Source organism: Trichoplax adhaerens, genomic scaffold (assembly GCF_000150275.1).
Source record: "Trichoplax adhaerens TRIADscaffold_8 genomic scaffold, whole genome shotgun sequence".
NCBI classification, from domain to species: Eukaryota; Metazoa; Placozoa; class Uniplacotomia; order Trichoplacea; family Trichoplacidae; genus Trichoplax; species Trichoplax adhaerens.
In genome coordinates, this window is record NW_002060950.1 from 2,791,558 (window position 1) to 2,814,145 (window position 22,588).

Below are 22,588 nucleotides of genomic sequence, written 5' to 3' on the forward strand. Positions count from 1 at the left end.
GGCCTCCATTTATTCATTAGCTGACAATGCAGCCCTTCAACTTTGCCTAAGGGCTTTTATAATGAGTAGAATTCTTCATAAATTGGTAAGCATAGACTGATTTCTTACAATTTCATTCAAATTTGTAAGGGTAGAACGCAGCTGAAAAATCTTGGAACGGAAACAAGACGATAAAAATTGGCCTACTAGCTGGGGTTATCGAAGTTATAGTAAGTTTCATACGTAGTATACGCTAAAATTCTTCCTAAAATAACTTGCAGATGCTAATTTCATAGCTATTCAACAGCTGCTCTTACACTGAGTTTATCGTCAAGGCATATATTGAAACGTGAACCAGAAGATAAATCCGGCCAGCCAGCTAAATACTTTGTAAGTTTTCTCAATTATATGATAGAGAAATTTATATGCGTACCTTCATCAATTAGTGCTTTAGTAATATAGAAAGACGGAAGGCCAAGAGTTAGATGACTATCATAAAGTTGGCTTTGATCGGGATTTTTCATAGCTATACACTAGCATTCTAAGAGTAAGAAATTAATAGTCTGCTAACATGCTATTAACCAATTAAAGTTAAAATAGCTGTAATCACAATCTTGATAGCTATAGCACATTGGAGTTTTACAATCGAACGTAGAGTACTTCAACTGAACAAATAATGATTAAAGTTAAGTGACCAACATTGAGATGGGCATGATTACGATTGCAATAGTTATTGCCGACTAGAATTCATCAGATCAAGAATTTACAGTACGTCAGCTTATGTACTGTTCATCATTGCTAAATTTCCAGTATTAGAATGGCTATGGTTACGGTTTAAATAGCTGCATTGCTTTGTATTATATGGTTAAAAATTTAAGAATTGTCGATTTATCTAGCAATTTATTAGTAATATGGAAAAAATGGATGAGTCAAGTTCAATATCAAGTATTGAAATGACTACCATCGTAGTTTCTAACATTGATAAGCTAGAATTAAATAGCAAACAAATTCACATCGCTGCATTAACTAATCCATACGAATAGTTCAAAAACAAATAATTAGAGCTATACGCCATATCGTAAGAAGACTATCATTGCAGGCTATAACAAGTATGTTATTTACTAGCCTACTTATGCCAAAATTGAGATCATTTATCCCCGCTGATTCATTATGAAAAGGGAATCAAGAGATAACCCAACGTTAACTATCGAAGACTAAGTCGACTGTGATCGCTGTTTCTGATAAGTAAAGAATAAATATCGCTACTACAGGATATTATTAATTAAGTGACCGAATCCATCGAGAAAAGTTACTAGCTCCACTTACAGGGGTAATATTCTATCAGAACTCTCAGGTAGAAACAGGCGTTGATGGCAATTTTATGCTTAACAGGATTAGCATTAACTTTTTAACAGTTCCTGTTACGCCCTTTTTCTTCGATAAAATATAGCAATCGTCATGTGAATTTAATTTGTTAATTTCACTCGGTCGCCTAATACATAGCATAACGTTCTTGATTACGCTAGCGTTATAATCTCGCTTTGATTCTCAAATCAACAATATTTATACTCAAAATATCTACTTCTAGTCTATTAAATTAATCTATAATCTATATTCTACTTTTTTACGGTTTTATATTGTAAGTTTAGTAGAGATAGAATGCATGATGATGTGAGAGGGTACAATCATATAGCAATAAGCTTGTAGAGTAAAGATCTAATAAAATAGAAGTGTAAAAGAACTTTTTATTGACTTTTTTTACATCATACGCGTATATATATATATATATATATATATATATATATATAAATTATAAGCAGAACTAGCTATCTTACTTTTAATAACGATTTCAAAATTACTTTTCCTCTACTGGGTATCCATAATTTGTACACCCTGCATTCGTTATATTAACTACCTATAAAGGTATATATAAATCATGTATGCACTGTTCTAGTGTACATGGCAGTTTTATTTCCCAAGGGATGTTACAGCAGATCCAGGTCAAAGGTATTACTTCTTGGTGCAAGGATAGCGATGGCTACTAGTGGATAAGCTGTAGCAGAGTATCGTTGGCAATAGCCTTTAGGGGAGGAAGAAAGATGCCTAGGTAGGCTGTATCAGCAGGTCTTTGTAGTCCTGAGGTCTGATTTACCCAGAGGAAAACAACATTTGAAGAATGAACAAAAAACATTTAGCAAATGTATTTGTCAATATGTTGGAAACAAGAGAATAAAAGACTGATTCCTTCCGCAGGGATTTGACTTCGAGACTTGATTGTGTATGCGTTGTACTATACAACTATGACAGCTATCGAATTCAACAATAATGGTGAATTAATAAACTGCTTTATCCGCTACAGCTGGAGACGATTTATTGACGAGTGTCTCAAAATAGGGATGGAATAGTTCTTGTTGCAGTAGGGTAGTGTTGGGAGACGTAACAACCAAGTTACATCGTAACTAAAACAAGACTACGTGATTTTACAGGTGGAGTACCATAAGTTTAGCATTATCATTGAATTTCTAATTACAGTCAAAATCAGAATTGCCCATATGCACTACAATAGAACACTTTGCTAGCATAGTTTTGACGCGATTATCTGTCGTCGATGTTTTTTAGTCTTTATGCTTAACGCGTAAGGACGTGAAGAAAGCTGTTTTTGATCTTACAAACATATTGGCTTGCTAATCTAACTAAGACCTCATGACACATTCTAGCTTGGGTGTAATAACTTAACAGGTTCTACACTAGGGTATTTAGAAAATTATTTTGCGAGAAAATTGGTGAGTCTTCTTGCTGATAATTTATTGTAGATTGTAACAGTTTTGGATTGAAATTGTAGTAAAGCCAATTCTCAAGGTTTGATAATAATTTCTACTCACTAAATTATGGAATTGAATTAAATTTAATCATAATCGAATAAACTAAAATTTTGAACAATTCTCCATTTTCTCGATATTTCACTTGACATGCTAACTGGAGAATGATAAATTCGATCATATAATGCATTTCCGGAAGCAAAGCTTGTGAGGATTTCGAATAAATAATCATGAAAGGTTGATTAGCGTATTTCACCTCTTTGCCATAGTAGATCTTCAGTACAATCGAATCAAGAGCAACAACACGCGTAGAATGCTACTTAAGTCGTTGTTTTAAATACTTACCGATTATGCTAAGGAAGAAGAGTTTTACTCTATCCTAGTAGTTCAAGGATTGACGATGTGACAGTATATATATATAAGTCATTGTATGTATATTGGTGTGGTTCATGATATTAGATGTCTTGCTTATGACTTGGTACGCTTTAGATATGAATACCGTTAAGGTATTAGGAATAGATAGTACAAAACGATAATGTTTGAAATACAACATCTAGAATCTCTGGATAAGAGTCCAGTTGCAACGGTTGTACCTAGAAGAGTAAGGACACGCGCTCAAATCAAGACTTAACTAAAATCGTTACAGACGGCATTTTAACGCTACATTCTGTTTATATTTTTATCCACTTCTAGATAGTAAATCGATCGATTACTTATAATTATTCGAGATTATTAAAACCAATTTTAAATATTGAATAACATCGCTTTCCTTTCTAGCAACTTTAGCATCTTATGAAAACGTGGCAATCCTTCCCTTGTTGTACTATTTGCTTTTAGACTGCTTCAGAGATTCTATTAGATTGGTAGATTAATAATAGCTGAAATTACTGGAGTAATCAAAGCCAATCTTTACTGAGATCAATATTCTTGCTATTCTATTGGATACTGGAAATTCCTTGGGAGTACTTGGCAAGTACATTAACGTTGATTAACTTTATTAATTTAATTGGTAGGCGTAGATTGGTATTGCATTATACGTTACCTCTACACTGGTTAAAAATCGTTCCAAATAAGAGAGAAATTACATTCTGCAACTTAAGCTATTGCCATGGGTTTAACGTATGAAGATTATATTGTTTTGGGGAATACTAACGCTGAAGATTGGGCAAATTATTGGGCCGAAGGTGATACAACCTGGGTAAGCGACAAGTGTAATCCTTATTTAATCAAATATTATCAATCTTATTTGGCTTGCGATCAACCATCGACAATTTTCGTACCATTATGCGGTAAAACACAAGATATGCTTTGGTTAGCTAGAAATGGTAATCGAGTCATTGGTGTTGAAATGGTGCCACAGCCATGCATTGATTTTTTTAACGAAAATAACATTGAATATCATGTTGAAAAGCTGCAAGGTATGGGTAACAGCAAAGTATATCGAAGCCAAGCCGAAGGGTTAGACATTACTATTTACAATTGCGATTTCTATGAATTGACAGCGGAGTTATTAGGTTGTCAATGCGATCGCTTTTGGGATCGTGCTGCTTTTTTTGCCATTAACCCGGATCAGCATCCCAAATATATTAAACAATTGATGTCACTGTTGACTCCTGATGCACAAGGAATATTATTTACGGTGGAATACGATATCGATCAACGTCCTGATGTATCGTCGCCATTTTGTATACCTGAGAGTCGATTGTCTGAAATCTTATCACCCATTGCAAGTGTGAAATTTTTAGAATTGATAAGTATGCCTCGATCTTGGTATGGCCACTTGAGTTTAAATTCTATGGATGGTAAATTTTACTATCTGAAACTTAAATAATCGAGTGACGATAAAAAAATTCATTTGGGCGGTGTTTATCATTATTTTATCGTATTGGCTAAGAAGTAATATCAACCATAATGCTTGCTGTTCTTGATTTCAATTTGATTATACTAAAGTATAAAATAGTCCACTAGTCATTCAAGAAGTTGGTGACGATAGCGCTGATAGAATTGAGTAACAAGAACTTGTCCATAGCCATGAGAGTTATGGTTACCTTAGGGATTCATTTAAGTAAAATTGTGTAAACGACTTTGCTACACTCTTAATGGCTACCTGCAATCACGTATAAGCAAGATCGCATTTATTTAAACATTTCCAACTGGCAAACTATTCCTCTCTAATTTACTATGCTGATGATGCTAACTAAATATAACATATTATGGTTATTGTTAAACAGACTACCAGCTTACTTACCTGTAATACTCACTAAAATACTGTCCTTCTTCCTCTTACCCATTAAATATTCTTCCTTGGATTTCCAGTTTAGTAGTGTTCATTACCTACAATAAAAAGGGTTGCGAAGTATTTGATAAAATGAAAACAGTACAACCTGTAGCAGATCACTGTCTCCATATCTGTTTTTCCTTTTCTCAATCTTCTATCTTATATATCTACGTTATTCATATCGAATTCAAATAAATAACTCATAAACATAATCTATCATCACTTCACTAGTACATTCATAATCATACATAATTTCCATTATCACCTAATAATAGTTATTCTCACATTTATTTACCATGTCTAGTTACAAATAATTTAATAAAATTATTGACTCCATCACAGATATGGAATGACTACACTACATTACCTAAGATGATGAATTATTGATTATCATAAGTCTTGTAGTCCTTAGCTGTTTATTATGTAGGATTCAATCGTATGTGAACATTGCAATTTTTGGTGCATCTTATCGGTTATTTTATTATAAATTCATTTAATATATTTTAGTTTCGAGCGTACTAATACATTTTTTTTAACTAATATTATAAGACTTAAATGACTCGTACAGATAATTAATTATTGAATATTTAAAGACCGTGATGTTATGAACTAAGGTATATCTATCTATTTATATTTTTACGTATAGTAAAACTATAGTAGTGGTTTCAACTAACATCTTACAGTAATCCATTCTTACCTTATGATGTCAAGTTCATTAATGTTCTCACTTGAAACTCATGCTTTATCTCATTAAATCTATATCTATATATATCTATATCTACATATATTAATTAATTAGTAATCTCTAGTACCACAATTGCCAATTGATCTACTTAAGTCAAATTTGAGTCATAAAACACATTCATGACACTGCAGCATTGGATTGAAGTCATTTAAGTAGTGTACTACTACTACCAATGACTAGATTTACTTAGTACATATATATTAATTAATTAGTAATCTCCAGTATTACAATTACCAATTGATCTGCTCAAGTCAAATTTGAGTCAAAACACATTCATGCCTCTCCAGCATTAAATTAAAGGCATTTAGGTAGTGTACTATTATCAATGACTAGATTTACTTAGTAATTTCTAGTACCGTTATTTAGTCTACTCAAGCTAAATTGGAGTCATTTCTATGAATAAAATCGGTTCATATTAGGCTCGCTACAGTAGAAGAATCTGTTTGTATTCTTCACTCCATTCTCAATTTATCTTGCATGCACTGATAAAGACATTCTCTACAGTAAACTACTTCTGCAGAACTTGTTACTTATAAGATTCTGCTCTATTTGCTAGCTGAAATACGTTGTCAAGGTTACTATTTCTCCTGTGGTAATCATACTCTTTATTACACGAGTAATTCAAAAAATATGTCCACCTTCCTACAGTCCAATACAATACAATATTCCTATACAAAGTCTCGTCGTTCTCATATGTAAATAACATAATCATAGGATAGACTTAGTCCATCTTCCTATAGTCCAATGCAATACAATATTCCAGTAGAAAATCTCGTCCTCATCCGTAAATAACATAATAAAGGATAGATTTGGAGATTCTGGTAGAGTGATCACGAATATTATTCAATCATTAAAGTATCGCTGGATGATGAGTCAAAATCGCCAGTTGCAGGAGTTATATTATGAAGATTATATGCAGAAGGGCCGTTGTCGCCATCAAGATTGGTCACAACGCTGGCAGAATAAAATAATAGGGTGGCATTTGTCACAAGTGAATCCCTATCTAAATGAAAATTATCAAGTTTACTTGAAAAATAATGATAATCCCCATTCGTCGATATTTGTACCCCTATGTGGTAAAAGTCTTGATATGATTTGGCTTGCTCAGAAAGGTCATCAAGTGGTAGGCGTTGAAGTAGTCGAGCAACCTTGTCATGATTTCTTCAAAGAGAATGAGATTACATACAAAGTCCAAGATTTACAGGGCGTAGAGGGGAAAATATTAACCAGTCAAGATCCTAAAATAAATATTACAATATACAATTGTGATTATTTTGCTTTGACATCTAGCTTATTAGGCTTTCGATTTGATAGTGTTTGGGATCGTGCCGCTTTTGTTGCTATCAGTCCAGATTTACACAGTAATTATGCCAAACACTTAGCTTCCTTAATGGCTCCTTCTGGTCGTGGATTATTAATCGCTGTAGATTATGATATTAATGAACATATTCATCCTGGACCGCCATTTTATACTCCTGATACTCTTGTACATTCTATTTTTTCACCATTTACATCTGTACAAAGGTTATCGTCGTTTCTGTTAACAGGTAAAAGGGTTGAGCATTTCAAACTATCGTATGTTTATGAAAATGTATACTATTTTAAATTCAATGAAGGCTAAATATTAAACTGGTCACCATTGAACAGCACTGGAGAAACCTAGTTTTATTGTAAATAGATGTCTAAGGGTATGTAGATATTTATCAAACAATCATGGACTACGATTTAATGATCATTTTTATAATCTATGATTATACGGTTATACGTATATATACAAGGCGAATGATATTAATCATTAGATTATTCGATTGTCCATTTAAGGATACTACTATGAAATGGCTTGATTGATGATTTCATCGCAATGAGTTGAGTTGGTTAACACGATGTTAGCAGCGTATTTCTTGATTATTACTGCTTGCTTATTGCGATAGAAATAAAATAAATTCTACCGTCACAAGGTCGCAATCAAGTCTGCTCTTAATGTGAAGTGTACCTCAATAATGGCTTTTATAGATTTATATAATAAGGCAGCACACAGATTTACTGTGTATACTTGATCGATTGAACATACGGGGTCAAGATATTACAAAAAATGAAATAAAAAATTGGCAGTCTCCATGATTAAAGGTATCATTCTCACGATCGTGATGCCATTGAAATTGCTAGCTAGATGGTATCTAGCACGTAACTTTTAAATTGACATTGAAGCCATCGAGATACGGCAAAATCCCTCTTCCAAAATGCGATATTCGTCTTTCTCTCTTTGTGGTCAAAATAAGTCAAAGTACAGTATGAATAATCTTACTGTTTAGATCGCATTGCTGGGCTAGTACAGTATTTGCCATCACTTTCTGTTATAAGTCGCCATTGGTATCGACGTCTTTAAAATGCTGTTGTATGGATAGTAGGACACGTTGTCGTGGATTCCTGGTTTGAATTACTATCACAGCACCTGTTGCATTGGAAACATGCCTTCTTCCTCCTTCATTCCCTATTTCATCAGTAAAAATGCTTACGATTCATTAAGGAATAAATTATATAATTATCAGATAAGGGTAAGCCTGCAAGTCATAAAAGGCGAATCTGCTTCTTATGACTTGTTGCGGATAAACAAGAAAATGACAAAACTATCCGCTGATAGTCTAGAGATTTCCGCTAGCTTTCTTATGCTGTTCTTACTGTAGTCATAGATGATATCAAATACCGTACAAAAATACTAAAAAATGCTATATCATTATTTGAGTAGTCCCTGCTAAATCGAGAACTTCTGTGATGCGGTAGCAGTTGTCTATCTCTGTTGCATTGTCTTACAATGCTGAGTAAGTAGAATTCTAGTCTGCAATGTCTGTATCCAAGGCAAGATAGACAAGAAATGATCATCGTTCAGCCTAGTAGATTGTAGTACTATTGATACCAATGAAATATCGAATTTCCAGATGCTTGATCTCGTTGCATAACAGCCATCTTATTTCACCTCTTTTACTGGTCATTTGAACTATCGTATCACGGATATCATAGACTATACTGCAGACCCAAACATTTCCCTATGATACATCCAAATATGCCGCTGAAATGTCACTATGCCATCATTATACTTGTCTAAGCAAATATACCAGGTTTAAACGGAATACATTAAGATTTTGCTAAGAATTGGAAGATATGTTTGTACAAATGCATTGAAGATATATTGCCGTTTCAGCGGTATTTATGGATATGTCATAGGGAATTGGCTAGATCTAATGGACTATCGGTAAATGTTATTGAATTTTAGCATCGTCACTTACTATATTATTCTATACTCTACCCTTTACACCGAAAATCTTGATTGAATTGGAAGATGTGCTTAGACAAATGCATGAAAGATATATTACCGTTTTAGCGGCATTTCTGGATATGTCATAGTTATTGAATTTTAGTATCGTCCTTTACTATATTATTCTATACTCCGCCGTTTACACCGAAAATATCGATTGATTTCGCTAAGAATTGGAGGATATGTTTGTACAAATGCATTGAAGATATATTGCCGTTTCAGCGGCATTTATGGATATGTCGTAGGGAAATGACTAGATCGAATGACCTACTAGTAAACGTTATTGAATTTTAACATCGCCACCTACTACATTATTCTATACTCTACCCTTTACCTCGAAAATCTTGATTGAATTGGCAGATATGTTTAGACAAATGCACGAAAGATATATTGTCGTTTCAGCGGCATTTCTGGATATGTCGTAGGGAAATGACTAGATCGAATGAACAACTAGTAAACGTTATTAAATTTTAGCATCGCCACCTACTACATTATTCTATACTCTACCCTTTACCTCGAAAATCTTGATTGAATTGGAAGATGTGCTTAGACAAATGCACGAAAGATATATTGCCGTTTCAGCGGCATTTCTGGATATGTCATAGGGAAATGACTAGATCGAATAAACTACTAGTAAACGTTATTGAATTTTAGCATCGCCACCTACTACATTATTCTATACTCTACCCTTTACTCCGAAAATCTTGATTGAATTGGAAGATGTGTTTAGACAAATGCACGAAAGATATATTGCCGTTTTAGCGGCATTTATGGATATGTCGTAGGGAAATGACTAGATCGAATGAACTACTAGTAAACATTATTGAATTTTAGCATCCTCCCTTACTATATTATTCCATACTCCGCCGTTTACACCGAAAATATCGATTGATTTCGCTAAGAATTGGAGGATATGTTTGTACAAATGCATTGAAGATATATTGCCGTTTCAGCGGCATTTATGGATATGTCATAGGGAAATGACTAGATCGAATGACCTACTAGTAAACGTTATTGAATTTTAACATCGCCACCTACTACATTATTCTATACTCTACCCTTTACTCAGAAAATCTTGATTGAATTGGAAGATATGTTTAGACAAATGCACGAAAGATATATTGCCGTTTCAGCGGCATTTCTGGATATGTCGTAGGGAAATGACTAGATCGAATGAACTACTAGTAAACGTTATTGAATTTTAGCATCGCCACCTACTACATTATTCTATACTCTACCCTTTACCTCGAAAATCTTGATTGAATAGGAAGATGTACTTAGACAAATGCATGAAAGATATATTACCGTTTTAGCGGCATTTCTGGATATGTCATAGGGAATGACTAGATCTAATGAATTACTAGTAAACATTATTGAATTTTAGCATCCTCCCTTACTATATTATTCCATACTCCGCCGTTTACACCGAAAATATCGATTGATTTCGCTAAGAATTGGAGGATATGTTTGTACAAATGCATTAAAGATATATTGCCGTTTCAGCGACATTTAAGGATATGTCGTAGGGAAATGACTAGATCGAATGAACTACTAGTAAACGTTATTGAACTTTAACATCACCACCTACTACATTATTCTATACTTCACCCTTTACTCCGAAAATCTTGATTGAATTGGAAGATGTGTTTAGACAAATGCATGAAAGATATATTACCGTTTCAGCGGTATTTATGGATATGTCGTAGGGAAATGACTAGATCGAATGAACTACTAGTAAACGTTATTGAATTTTAGCATCGCCACCTACTACATAATTGTATACTCTACCCTTTACCTCGAAAATCTTGATTGAATTGGAAGATGTGTTTAGACAAATGCACGAAAGATATATTACCGTTTCAGCGGCATTTCTGGATATGTCATAGGGAAATGACTAGATCGAATGAACTACTAGTAAACGTTATTGAACTTTAACATCGCCACCTACTACATTATTCTATACTCTACCCTTTACTCCGAAAATCTTGATTGAATTGGAAGATATGTTTAGACAAATGCACGAAAGATATATTGCCGTTTCAGCGGCATTTCTGGATATGTCGTAGGGAAATGACTAGATCGAATGAACTACTAGTAAACGTTATTGAATTTTAGCATCGCCACCTACTACATTATTCTATACTCTACCCTTTACCTCGAAAATCTTGATTGAATAGGAAGATGTGCTTAGACAAATGCATTAAAGATATATTACCGTTTTAGCGGCATTTCTGGATATGTCATAGGGAATGACTAGATCTAATGAATTACTAGTAAACATTATTGAATTTTAGCATCCTCCCTTACTATATTATTCCATACTCCGCCGTGTACACCGAAAATATCGATTGATTTCGCTAAGAATTGGAGGATACGTTTGTACAAATGCATTAAAGATATATTACCGTTTCAGCGGCATTTAAGGATATGTCATAGGGAATGACTAGATCTAATGAATTACTAGTAAACATTATTGAATTTTAGCATCCTCCCTTACTATATTATTCCATACTCCGCCGTGTACACCGAAAATATCGATTGATTTCGCTAAGAATTGGAAGATATGTTTGTACAAATGCATTAAAGATATATTGCCGTTTCAGCGGCATTTAAGGATATGCCGTAGGGAAGTGACTAGATCGAATGAACTACTAGTAAACGTAATTGAATTTTAATATCGCCACCTACTACATTATTCTATACTTCACCCTTTACTCCGAAAATCTTGATTGAATTGGAAGATGTGTTTAGACAAATGCATAAAAGATATATTACCGTTTCAGCGGTATTTATGGATATGTCGTAGGGAAATGACTAGATCGAATGAACTACTAGTAAACGTTATTGAATTTTAGCATCGCCACCTACTACATAATTGTATACTCTACCCTTTACCTCGAAAATCTTGATTGAATTGGAAGATGTGTTTAGACAAATGCACGAAAGATATATTGCCGTTTCAGCGGCATTTCTGGATATGTCGTAGGGAAATGACTAGATCGAATGAACTACTAGTAAACGTTATTGAATTTTAGCATCGTCACTTGCTATATTAGTCTACCCTTTTTTACTGTAGCAGCAATAAGCGGCTATGGGCCAGTACTGTACAGTACTAGGAACTTATGAGACAAATACGCCCTTAGAAATCCCTAACCGGACTACACTAACCATACGGTACAGTAGAGGCAAATTCTTCATCCGATTATATTATATAATATAAGCCTATATTGTATTATACTGTATAAAGTAAAGTACCCTCTATTATGGACCATAACAACCACCAAAGAGACAAAAGGTTGAACATCGCCATTTCTTAATTTGCATCATTTGTATGTACGCTATTAGTTCTCATATTTGCCGTAAGGCTGAAAGGGTTGGAGGAAGACTTCGCTATTTAATACTAGGTGCATTGACCAGGTCGACTTACCGTATCGATCGATTGAAAATGAGTGAGAATCGCCAAACTTATGAAGATTATGCCCAAAAGGGCCATTACAACCATCAAGATTGGTCTCAACGCTGGCAGAATCAAACAACAAAATGGCATGTTGAAGAAGCCAATCCTCATCTAGTTGAGAATTATGAGACTCACTTGCAGGATAAAGACAATCCCCATTCGTCGATATTTGTACCCCTATGTGGAAAAAGTCTGGATATGATTTGGCTTGCCCAGAAAGGTCATCAGGTAGTGGGCGTTGAAGTTGTCGAACAGCCTTGCCATGATTTCTTTCAAGAGAATAAAATTGAATACAAAGTCCAAAATTTACAAGGTGTAGAGGGGAAAGTATTGACCAGTCAAGTCACTGAAATGAATATTACAATATACAATTGCGATTATTTCGCTTTGACGCCCAAATTGTTAGGCTATCGATTTGATAGTGTTTGGGATCGTGCTGCTTTTGTTGCTATCAATCCAGATTTACGATGCGATTATGCCAAACACTTAGCCTCATTAATGGCTCCTTCCGGTCGTGGACTATTAGTGTCCCTAAATTACGATATTAATGAACGTATTCATCCTGGACCACCATTTTGTACTCCTGATGCTCTTGTACAATCTGTTTTCTCACCTCTCGCCTTGGTACAAAAGTTATCAAGCACACTTCTAACAGGTCAAAGGATTGAACGCTTTCATCTATCTTATATGGATGAAAATATAAACTATTTAAAATTCAACAAAGAATAAACTCAAGCTGGCTATCATTGACTAGCTTAGCAGAAGGAGCTTTATTTCTACTACGTTCGGATATCTAAGCTTGCTCAACCATCAATAATAATACGATATCAATCACCAATCTATTAGATTGCCTGATTGATGATGATGTCTCGATAAATGGCTAGATTGATTGTATGTGATTATTTAATTGTAATAAGTTGTCAACTTTTGTCAAATGTAAAATCTCAAGTTATCTTAATAAATAAGGCAATTTTATGATCCAACCAAGTAGGCTTTGAAATATTTTACAACATAGATAATGTTATAATCGTATGCTAGCCTATTAATTGCTAGCAGCATCAGTTAGACTTTGACTTTATAATTAGTGATGAGCGAACTATACTGTAGAATCGATGTGCTCGTAAATTTATTAAATACGGTAGCGTACCAACTATTTCCGTTGCACTCTAGAATGAAAATTATTGGTTCAAGTTTTATCTGGGTATCATCAATTGTTATTGTCATACTCTCGTATATCAGCTAGAGAAGATGGATCTAAAATTAAAGTGATAAACAGTTACTGTAGCGATAAAGAATAGAACGATCAATTCGGAGTAATACTGTTAACAGTATGCTACTTGATTAGAACAGAAATTATTCTGTCATAGTGACGCCAACAGATACAGTATTCTATATGGTACTTGCGAGATTGTCATAGCTCTAGGCTTTATCATATCAAATCGATGCTTTAAAGCGAATTCCATCATGGGCTAGCTAGCTCTCTTAGCAGTTAAATTAAGGGCAAAAAATGGTCCTATAATTGAATATCATACATCAATAAATGGATGATACATAAGCATTGTACCTTTTCCCCAAAAGAACTGAATTAAAATCCTATCAATTTAACAGAAAACAATAACAAAGATATGGATGATCAATTAACTATTGCTGCTGATTCCTCCATTATCTTCGAAAATGCAAAAGTATGTAAATGTAAGTGATTCTAACTTATTAACAGCATTACTTTTCCGTATTCAAGTTAGCGGAGTAGCATTATACGTTAAAGTACAATACATGCATTCCCTACCAAACTAAAATGGGCTATTGCATGCCCTTCCCACTTCGGACAGGTTTTACATATTGCTAAACTAATCATGTTTACACTATATCACTTCGCAATCGTTAAGTATTGTATGCAACTGCAACTCTGGTATAATCAAGTCCTCGTATTACTACTACGCGTATAAATCAATAAATATCAGCTTCTGAAGGAATCATGAGATCAATCAATAATCAATAACTTTAACTTTTACTATACGAGTAAATATTTAATATTACCGCAGACAATATCGCGGTACGGATACTTACAGTTAACCAATATATTTGGTATTGTTTAATCATTAGCGCACTGTAGCTGTGAATAAATTTTACTAACAAGAAATACAGTAATCAGTTATATGAATACAAAATAATATATTACTTTAATAAATGCGTTATCAAGTATCCATATTATCAGTTAGCCTCAGTTGCAAAGATTTCATTACTAGTAGCAATGTATCTTCTAAACATGATAAACTTTAATAAATGGATTAGTATCAATTTTTACAAGTAAGACATAAAAATAAGACGATACAATACTTTTGGAGGAAGAAAGGTCAAGGTTATTCAAAATTTCTAATACTGAGTAACACATTATATCAAGGCTGTACAAACTGGATTCAGTACAAATGCTTATTATATATTTTATATAAATACATGAAACATAACATTGACATGAGCTTGCTAAGAAAATATAACTACTGCTGCTGGAATAATTTATAAAGCTATTGCAATGGCCAAACTCGATATCATCCACTTAATTCTGAAAAGCACAAATAACGCCATCTCCACTTAACGACGTCGCGGACGCAATTGCCTAGTAATAACTTCTGCAGTTTTATCTGTTTCCTTATGTGATAGTTCATCCTGTATAGTAAATTATAGATTGTAATATGTCAGAAGTCATTCTACTTGAATGTAGTAATTGATCAAGAACCAATTTCTATAAATTCATATAAAAATCACGTGGTAAATGATGTCAAACGCACCATAGCAGCAGTGAATTCATTCAAATCTTGCACTTTATATAGTTTTCTTTTCGGTTTGGCAGGTGGTATGTGCCTATCCGTACTATTTTCAACTATAGCATGTTCCTCTTTCGTTTTCTTTTTACCTTAGTTATTAAATAAGCATGTTATACACTGTTTTAAAGCATCAACAGACGAAAATTTGTAAATTTATGACACTTCAATCGTATGATATTGGAATGCAAGAATACATTCGATCTAAGATCAGTAACTGACACCTACTTGATCGACGCAGAGGAGAATTTTGAAGGAAATTGTTCATAACCTTATGTATACCGCGCTTCCCAGTACTGCTTTTCTTAGACGTAGAACAATTTTCCTCTCCCTATTTATATATTTGGAAAATTAAACCTATAACCTCATGAATTAAATAAAGAAAGCCCGCCATACCTTTAAAGAGAGCGGAATTCTCGATGGGGAGGGATCTTCTATTTGAGCAAGATTAGCAATTGCCTTCACTTTCGCAGTACGCATACTTCGTCTGTTGGTAATAAACCAGTTATTACTGTATGGTATACACATGTTAATAGCTATAACAAAATGATAAGGTAAGAAATCAGAGCGAAGAACTACTGCAGTAATTTTACCCAGCAACAGGAGTACTCGGGTTATCAAGTTTCAATGATTTTGGAGGGGAAGAGTTTTCTTCCTACGTAAATATCACAAAAGGTAACACGATTGAGACGACTACTACTGTATATCTTGAGCTATAGAATGTAGGCCTACCGATTCTTCAACGTTACTTGAAATACGCTTCCTTCTAGTTCTTTTACTGGTAGCCGCAACAGATTTTTTCTCTCGAGTAGTTTGCACGTTCGATAATTTACTCGTTTCAGCTATTGTTATAGACTCTTCTACAGATGCTCGTGTTGTCTCTGCTATTTTGCTTATATTCTAATTTGAATAAATTAGACAATATTAGAACACAATACAAGATCATAAAATTTAACGCACCATGTACATACCGCAGTTTTTGGAACGACTTCACTAGCTTTCGGTGTGTGGACTTTGTCACGATTCTCTGCTAGCAATACTTGTGGCGTACTTGCTCTAATTAAAGTTTCGTCCTATAAATTTATAAACAGTGATAATCCTTAAGAAATAAATAATTTAATATATTTAACTGGTGGAGTAGGAAGCTAAATAGTAAATAATTTACTTGTTGCTCATCTTCATGCTTGATGACTTGCTACTTTTCTTGGAGTGCTCCGACCGTTGATGCATGTGTTTAAGACCAGCTGATAATTTCTCCACTTTCTCACATAATTTGTTTTTTTCTTCTTGCATTTTTTCCTTGCTTTCAAGCAGATCATTTATTTGATCTTCCGAATTGGCCATATTATTTTTTAAATGACCAAGCGTGGTTAGCATTTCTGATTTTTCCTTCTCCAATTCCTCTTTCTCACCCTTGATTTTATTCAACGCACAGCGAAACTGGCCAACAATATCATCTTTTTCCTTACGCCATTCGATCATTTTTTGTTCATTTTCTTGAGCTTCATCGAGGGCTTGATTTGCTATCTCGACATCTTCGCTCAATCGAACAATTTCTGCTTTTAGCGCCTCGTTGGTTTTTTGTAAATTGTCATTTTGAAGAGAAATTTCAGAGATTTGTCGCTGTAGGGATTCACATTTAGAATCAACATTTACTTTAATTTTTTCTACATCTCGCAGCTTCTTTTTTAGTTCATTTTCATTATCGAACGATTGTTGCTGCTTGCCTTCGAATACTCGAACTTTCGATTCTATTTCAGATTTACTTTCACGTTCCATCTTTAACGCGCAAGAGCTTGCTGTAATATCTGATTGCATGGATTTTACTTGACTTTCTAATGATTTAATTTTCTGTTTTGCGTCGTACAGCTCTTGCTGTACTTCCTGCACCCTGCTTTCTTTTTGGACTTGCTGTAATTTAATTTCGTCCGCATGTCTTTCGTCAGACGCCAAACGATTTTCCAATTTTTGTATTTGCTCTTCCAAAGTCTTCTTACATTCGATTAATTCTCCATTCTGCTGTTTCAAGGTAGATTTCTCATCTACAGAAATTTTGATTTTTCGATTTAAATCCTGGAGATTTGCTTCTAGGTCTTTGCGTTCTTTATATAAGTTACTATTTTTCTTGGAAACGCTGTCAAGTTCCTCTGATATCTTGTTAAAGGCAATTTCTGACGACTTTGCGGCAGCCATCATTTCTTCTCTCGATTGATTTAATTCCGCTATTTGCTGTAAATACTTTTTTTCGCAGTCGGTATTATTGGTCAAATATCCTTGAATCTCATTATTTTTTTCATCCAACTGTTTCAAAATGCTGTCGTATTTATTACGCAATACCGATACCTACGGAAAAGAAATTTACGATTGAAACTACGAGCATAAAGAGTAACATATACATTGCATAATACGATCATAGTTCCTTATTTCTATAAATACGAAATACTATACATACCTCTTCATGAACTTCGACAACGCGTTCTTCAGCGACCTTTGCTTTCTCGACGGTTTTATCCAAAGTCTCTTCCGATTTATCCAATTTTTTTCTCAGTTCACTTAATTGATTGCGTAGATGCTGTCTTTGAGCAATTTCCTCAGATTTCACGGCCTCCAATTTATCGTCCTTGTCTTTAGCCAATTGTATCGTTCGCATATGTCTTCCAAGTAAATCTTTATGCTCTTCTTCCAGATTATTATATTTGTTACGAATTTCTTGTAGTTCTTTATTTGTTTTTGTCAGCGATTCATCGTTTATGTCTGCACTAAGGATTCGCTCGGATAGACTTTTCATTTCATTTTCCATCTCTCGCATATTATCAATTAATTTTGTATTTTCTTTAATCAAATCGTTAATTTGGTCTTGCTTTTTCTCATCATTGCTGCAATTTTCCCGATATTTAGTTGCAATTATTGTAAGTTCATCGTTTCGCTCCTTTATTGTTGCAATATCGGTACTCATAGTTTCAATTCGATTAAGTAATTGCTCGTTATCATTTTTAATCTTATCAATGACTTCTTTATCAGCAGCAATGGTTCTTGTCATAGCCGCAATTTCTGCATGAGCTTTTATCAATTTTTCTTCTTCCTCATTCATAGACGATATTTTATTGGTTAATTCGTCAACTTTAGCTTCTGATTCATTATTACGATTTGTAAGTAATACCAATTGTTCTTGTACTTCTGTAACTGCTATATTTGCAGCCTCGAGGTCAGATAACGCAACATTATATTTACGTCTTAAATTTTCTAGTTCATCACTAGCTTCAGATGCTTCCGTAAATTTTCTTTTCGTTTCAGCTAATTGTTCCTTTAAGTCACTGATACATCTAGCCTTGTCAGAATTATCTGCCGTCAATTCTTCAAAATTTACTTTTGCTTCGTTTAAATTCTTTTCAGTATCACATAGTTGTTCAGAGCAGCTACCAAATTGATCTTTAACTCTGTTTAGCTCATCCACTTTATTAGTTAAATCCTTTTTAGTATCACATAGTTGTTCAGAGCAGCTACCAAATTGATCTTTAACTCTGTTTAGCTCATCCACTTTATTAGTTAAATCCTGTTTAGTATCACATAGTTGTTCAGAGCAGCTATCAAATTGATCTTTAACTCTGTTTAGCTCATCCACTTTATTAGTTAAATCCTTTTGTAAATTGCCTAACATTTCTGATTTTGCTTCATTTTTAGTATTAAGATCCGATATTTGAATTTTTAAATCTGACAGTTGTTGTAACAACGATAAATTTTCATCGGAAAGTTCACGTTTCTCCTTTGTAACATTGTGTACTTGATCGTTTAATTCGGCTATTTTTTGAGATTTGCTATCAATAACACTTTGAAGTTCTTGCTGATTAGAATCAGATTCTTCTCGTAGCAATTCATTGGCAGCTTTTAGGCTATCAATCTCATTACTGACCGTAAGGCGCTCTTCATCAGTTGCTTGCAAAGTTTTTTCGAGCTGTTCCTTATACTGATTCAAGGCTTGACGAGCTTCTTTTAATTCATCTTCCATTGATATTAATTTCGTAGATTTTCTTTGCTCTGATTCTTCAAGCTGACTCAGCTGATTCTGTAGAGCATCGATTTGGGCCTGCAAATCAGAACAACCATTTAACTTGTCCTTCAATGATTTCTCATTGCCTATAAAGTCCTCATGAACTCTTCTTAATTCTTTCAATGCATCTTCCAAGAAAACAACTTCACCACATTTCTTTGAAACAGTTTCTTGTAATAAAGCATTGTCCTCTTCAAGACTCTGGACTCTTTGGTCAATTTCATCGAAAAAATTACACTGAACAGGCTGATCTGATGTTGCGGACGTAACTGCTACTTCAGTGATAATATGATTCGTATTATCTACCACATCAACGCCATTAGTATTATTCTCGTTCTTATTTAATAAATTTCTGTAGTGCACGAATTCTTCTTCGTAAAACTGGATCTTTTTTTCTGTTGATTCAAGCTTAGAACTCAGCACATTAGAACGTTCCGTTAAGCTATCAACAATACCCTCAGAATCGAGAAGTTGTTGTTGCAATTTTCCTGATTCTTGACAGCTGTGTTTTAACTGCTCTTTAAGATTATCTATTAAATTATTCTTACCAGATAACGCAACTTCGAGTTCTTTTTCATTCTTTTGTGAATTCTGCACTTCCATTTTATGCATTTCGCAATTACGTGTCAGTTTCGCTACAGATTGCATAAGTTCTTGATTTTCATCTTTATATGCCACTAACTCCTGAATTTGTTGTTGCTTATCTGTAGATAAAATATTCTGCTGATGTTGTTCGTTTAGCCTTTCGAGGTTTTCTCTAGCCGTAGCAGCAGTAGCTTCCGCTTCTTCGGTTGTCTTTTTAAAAGAATCCAATTCTAACTCTAAGAATTGCACCAGTTCACACTTCTCTCGTAGAGCATACTCCAAGTCTAATATTTTAGCGTCTTTTTCAGGGTATTCCTTACATGGTTCAGCAGATGAGGCCTGAATACTAACATCGGTTTTTGGCCACTGTATTGCCCGAAGCTTAAGCTCTCTTTCTGTTACCATTTTTTGAAGTTCTTCATTACGTATCTGCAATTCGTATATCTTATCATTGTCAACTGAGGCTTTGGCGGCGTCTTCTTCAAGTTTATTATTAACTTCCCTTAGATTATTGACTTGTACTTTGAGATCGTTTATAATTTTGTTCGAATCTTTACCTATAGTTCATTTAATGCAAATTTTATAGCAACAGTATTCAATAGGATACATAGTCAGTTATACAGCATCAAGAAATAAGGATAACAAAAACTAAAAGAACACTTAAAAGTCAGAATTCTTACCATTCTTTGTAGGAGTTGTATCTAAGCTGTCATAGCTATATTGCTAGTGAAATAGAATATAACAAAATTACAACTCAAAATACATGAAATCAGCAACCATTAGAAGTAAAACTGCATACTTCATCTTCAACATCTGATTCGGAAGTATTACGCTTTCTTTTCTTAATAGTCTTCTGTAATATTTCTATTTTCTTTTCGTATTTCTCTTCCCGTAGTGAAACCAGTTGCTGAGTATGTTCCCTGTGTTAACAAATTGTAAAAGATAATGATAATTAGTGTAAGACACTAATGTAGACACCGCTCAAGCACCTTTGAAAGCAACTTTTATTCAGCGATTGTTTGAACTTACTGCCACTCAGCTTGTCTTTTCTCAAATTGTTGTTGAAATTCGTCCGCCACTTCCTTTCTCGCCTTTTCTTCCGCTAAAATTATTTCTCTTTCTTTTTCCACTAGTGCGTCTTTCAGAAGTTCAATTAATTCCAGTAATCCCTTTATGGAGCAAACACAATCGAGATCAATTTTTAAATTTTGATTATATTAATTACAGCTGTATTGTTATTTTTAATTGCAATCAATACTTACGGTAATTCTAGTGTCTGTAGAATCCGATTCTTCTTTTTCGATACTAATATTAGTATCATTTTCCCAAGCAATGGAAATTCTTGGCATTAAAGGTAAAGACGGAATTTCCGGTTTAGGAACCGTTGTTACCTAAAAATTATTTCCGAGGTGTCCGTTAATGGCGTTAAATTCAGGCCATACAAATATTCAGAAAGAGGGAACAGATAAAGTAATATTAAGATACCTGCTTAGCGATTGCAGAGAACTTTAATACATGTAATGTCTCATCATATACTTGAGTGCATGGACTAATGTTAACAATCATTGAAATCAAACCACGACCGGCAAAATGATTCTGCAACCATCTTGTTAATTGGCTTTCACGGAAAGGCACAATGCGAGGGTGATTCCTATAAGATTATCATATCATAGGTTAAAAATTATTTTTTCAATGGAGATATTAGAGTAGTTGGCATTACCGATGATATTGGTTATATCGCATAGCTTCAATACATTTCCCCAGAGTCATCAACGAATTATTAATTTTTCCTGCTTCGCCGATATGCATCCCTAGGGCTTGAGTCTTTGCCTGTCGTTCGGAGCCCGCTAAATCGACAAAGCACAACCTAATAGATTGTTAAAATTTCGTAATCATCAATACAATTCTACATCAGTATGTCGGGTGCTAATTGAATCAATAAATATTAGTTACTGGCTTGTGTTGATAACTTCAGGTTTTATGCCGTCTATTATTTGTACAATTTTGATGTTGAAAATACAATGGCTGAAGAAAGCAGGGATAATAACAACATAAATTTTGAGTTCAATAAGAACAATTAGTAATGCACCATAGCTTATTATTTAATAATTTAGCAACTCCTACTTCCTACTAAGTGTTGAAGAGATGCAATCTTACCTTCGACTTGATTGCTGATTTAATTTGGTAGCTGCTATCTGCTGATTCCGTTGACCAATTTTAAATAGCTGAAAGGTAATGTATAATTACTTTTGGTTGCTACCATTACATACATTGTCATGTTTCCTTTACTAACCTTGTAAGCTTCCTGGCGGTCTGTTACCAGCACTTCTTTAAGATCTACGAAAAGAATGTCAGATTTCTAAGTCAGTAACTGTATAAGATTGAGTTAAGCCCGTACAAGAAACAAATTCTTACTTTAGTTCTGCTTAAGTAGTATGAAAAGTGAAACTAAATGCCGATAAAAATTGATTACAGAACTGTATAAATTTACTACCAACCTTTAACATATACATTGCCTCGATGATCTTGTTTCTGTCTTAAAACA

General features: G+C 34.0%; 4 protein-coding genes across 4 annotated transcripts; 3 read left to right on the forward strand and 1 right to left on the reverse strand.

Moving 5' to 3' along the window:
• Positions 1-3,906: 3,906 nt before the first annotated feature.
• Positions 3,907-4,629, forward strand: TRIADDRAFT_58744 (uncharacterized protein; the record flags this gene model as incomplete). Its single annotated transcript, XM_002114635.1, has 1 exon — positions 3,907-4,629. The coding sequence occupies one exon, from the start codon at positions 3,907-3,909 to the stop codon at positions 4,627-4,629; it is 723 nt and encodes a 240-aa protein (XP_002114671.1).
• Positions 4,630-6,689: 2,060 nt separating this feature from the next.
• TRIADDRAFT_58745 (uncharacterized protein) lies at positions 6,690-9,739 on the forward strand (the record flags this gene model as incomplete). The annotated part of the gene is made up of 2 exons (XM_002114636.1): positions 6,690-7,368; positions 9,609-9,739. 2 exons carry the CDS (start codon positions 6,690-6,692, stop codon positions 9,737-9,739), a joined length of 810 nt encoding a protein of 269 aa, XP_002114672.1.
• Positions 9,740-12,465: 2,726 nt separating this feature from the next.
• TRIADDRAFT_58746 (uncharacterized protein) lies at positions 12,466-13,320 on the forward strand (the record flags this gene model as incomplete). The annotated part of the gene is made up of 1 exon (XM_002114637.1): positions 12,466-13,320. One exon carries the CDS (start codon positions 12,466-12,468, stop codon positions 13,318-13,320), a length of 855 nt encoding a protein of 284 aa, XP_002114673.1.
• An 8,199-nt stretch (positions 13,321-21,519) lies between these two features.
• TRIADDRAFT_28328 (uncharacterized protein) lies at positions 21,520-21,912 on the reverse strand (the record flags this gene model as incomplete). Its single annotated transcript, XM_002114805.1, has 2 exons — positions 21,520-21,694; positions 21,764-21,912. Coding segments are annotated over 2 exons (324 nt in total), but the record flags the coding sequence as incomplete, so codon positions are not given.
• Positions 21,913-22,588: the final 676 nt, after the last annotated feature.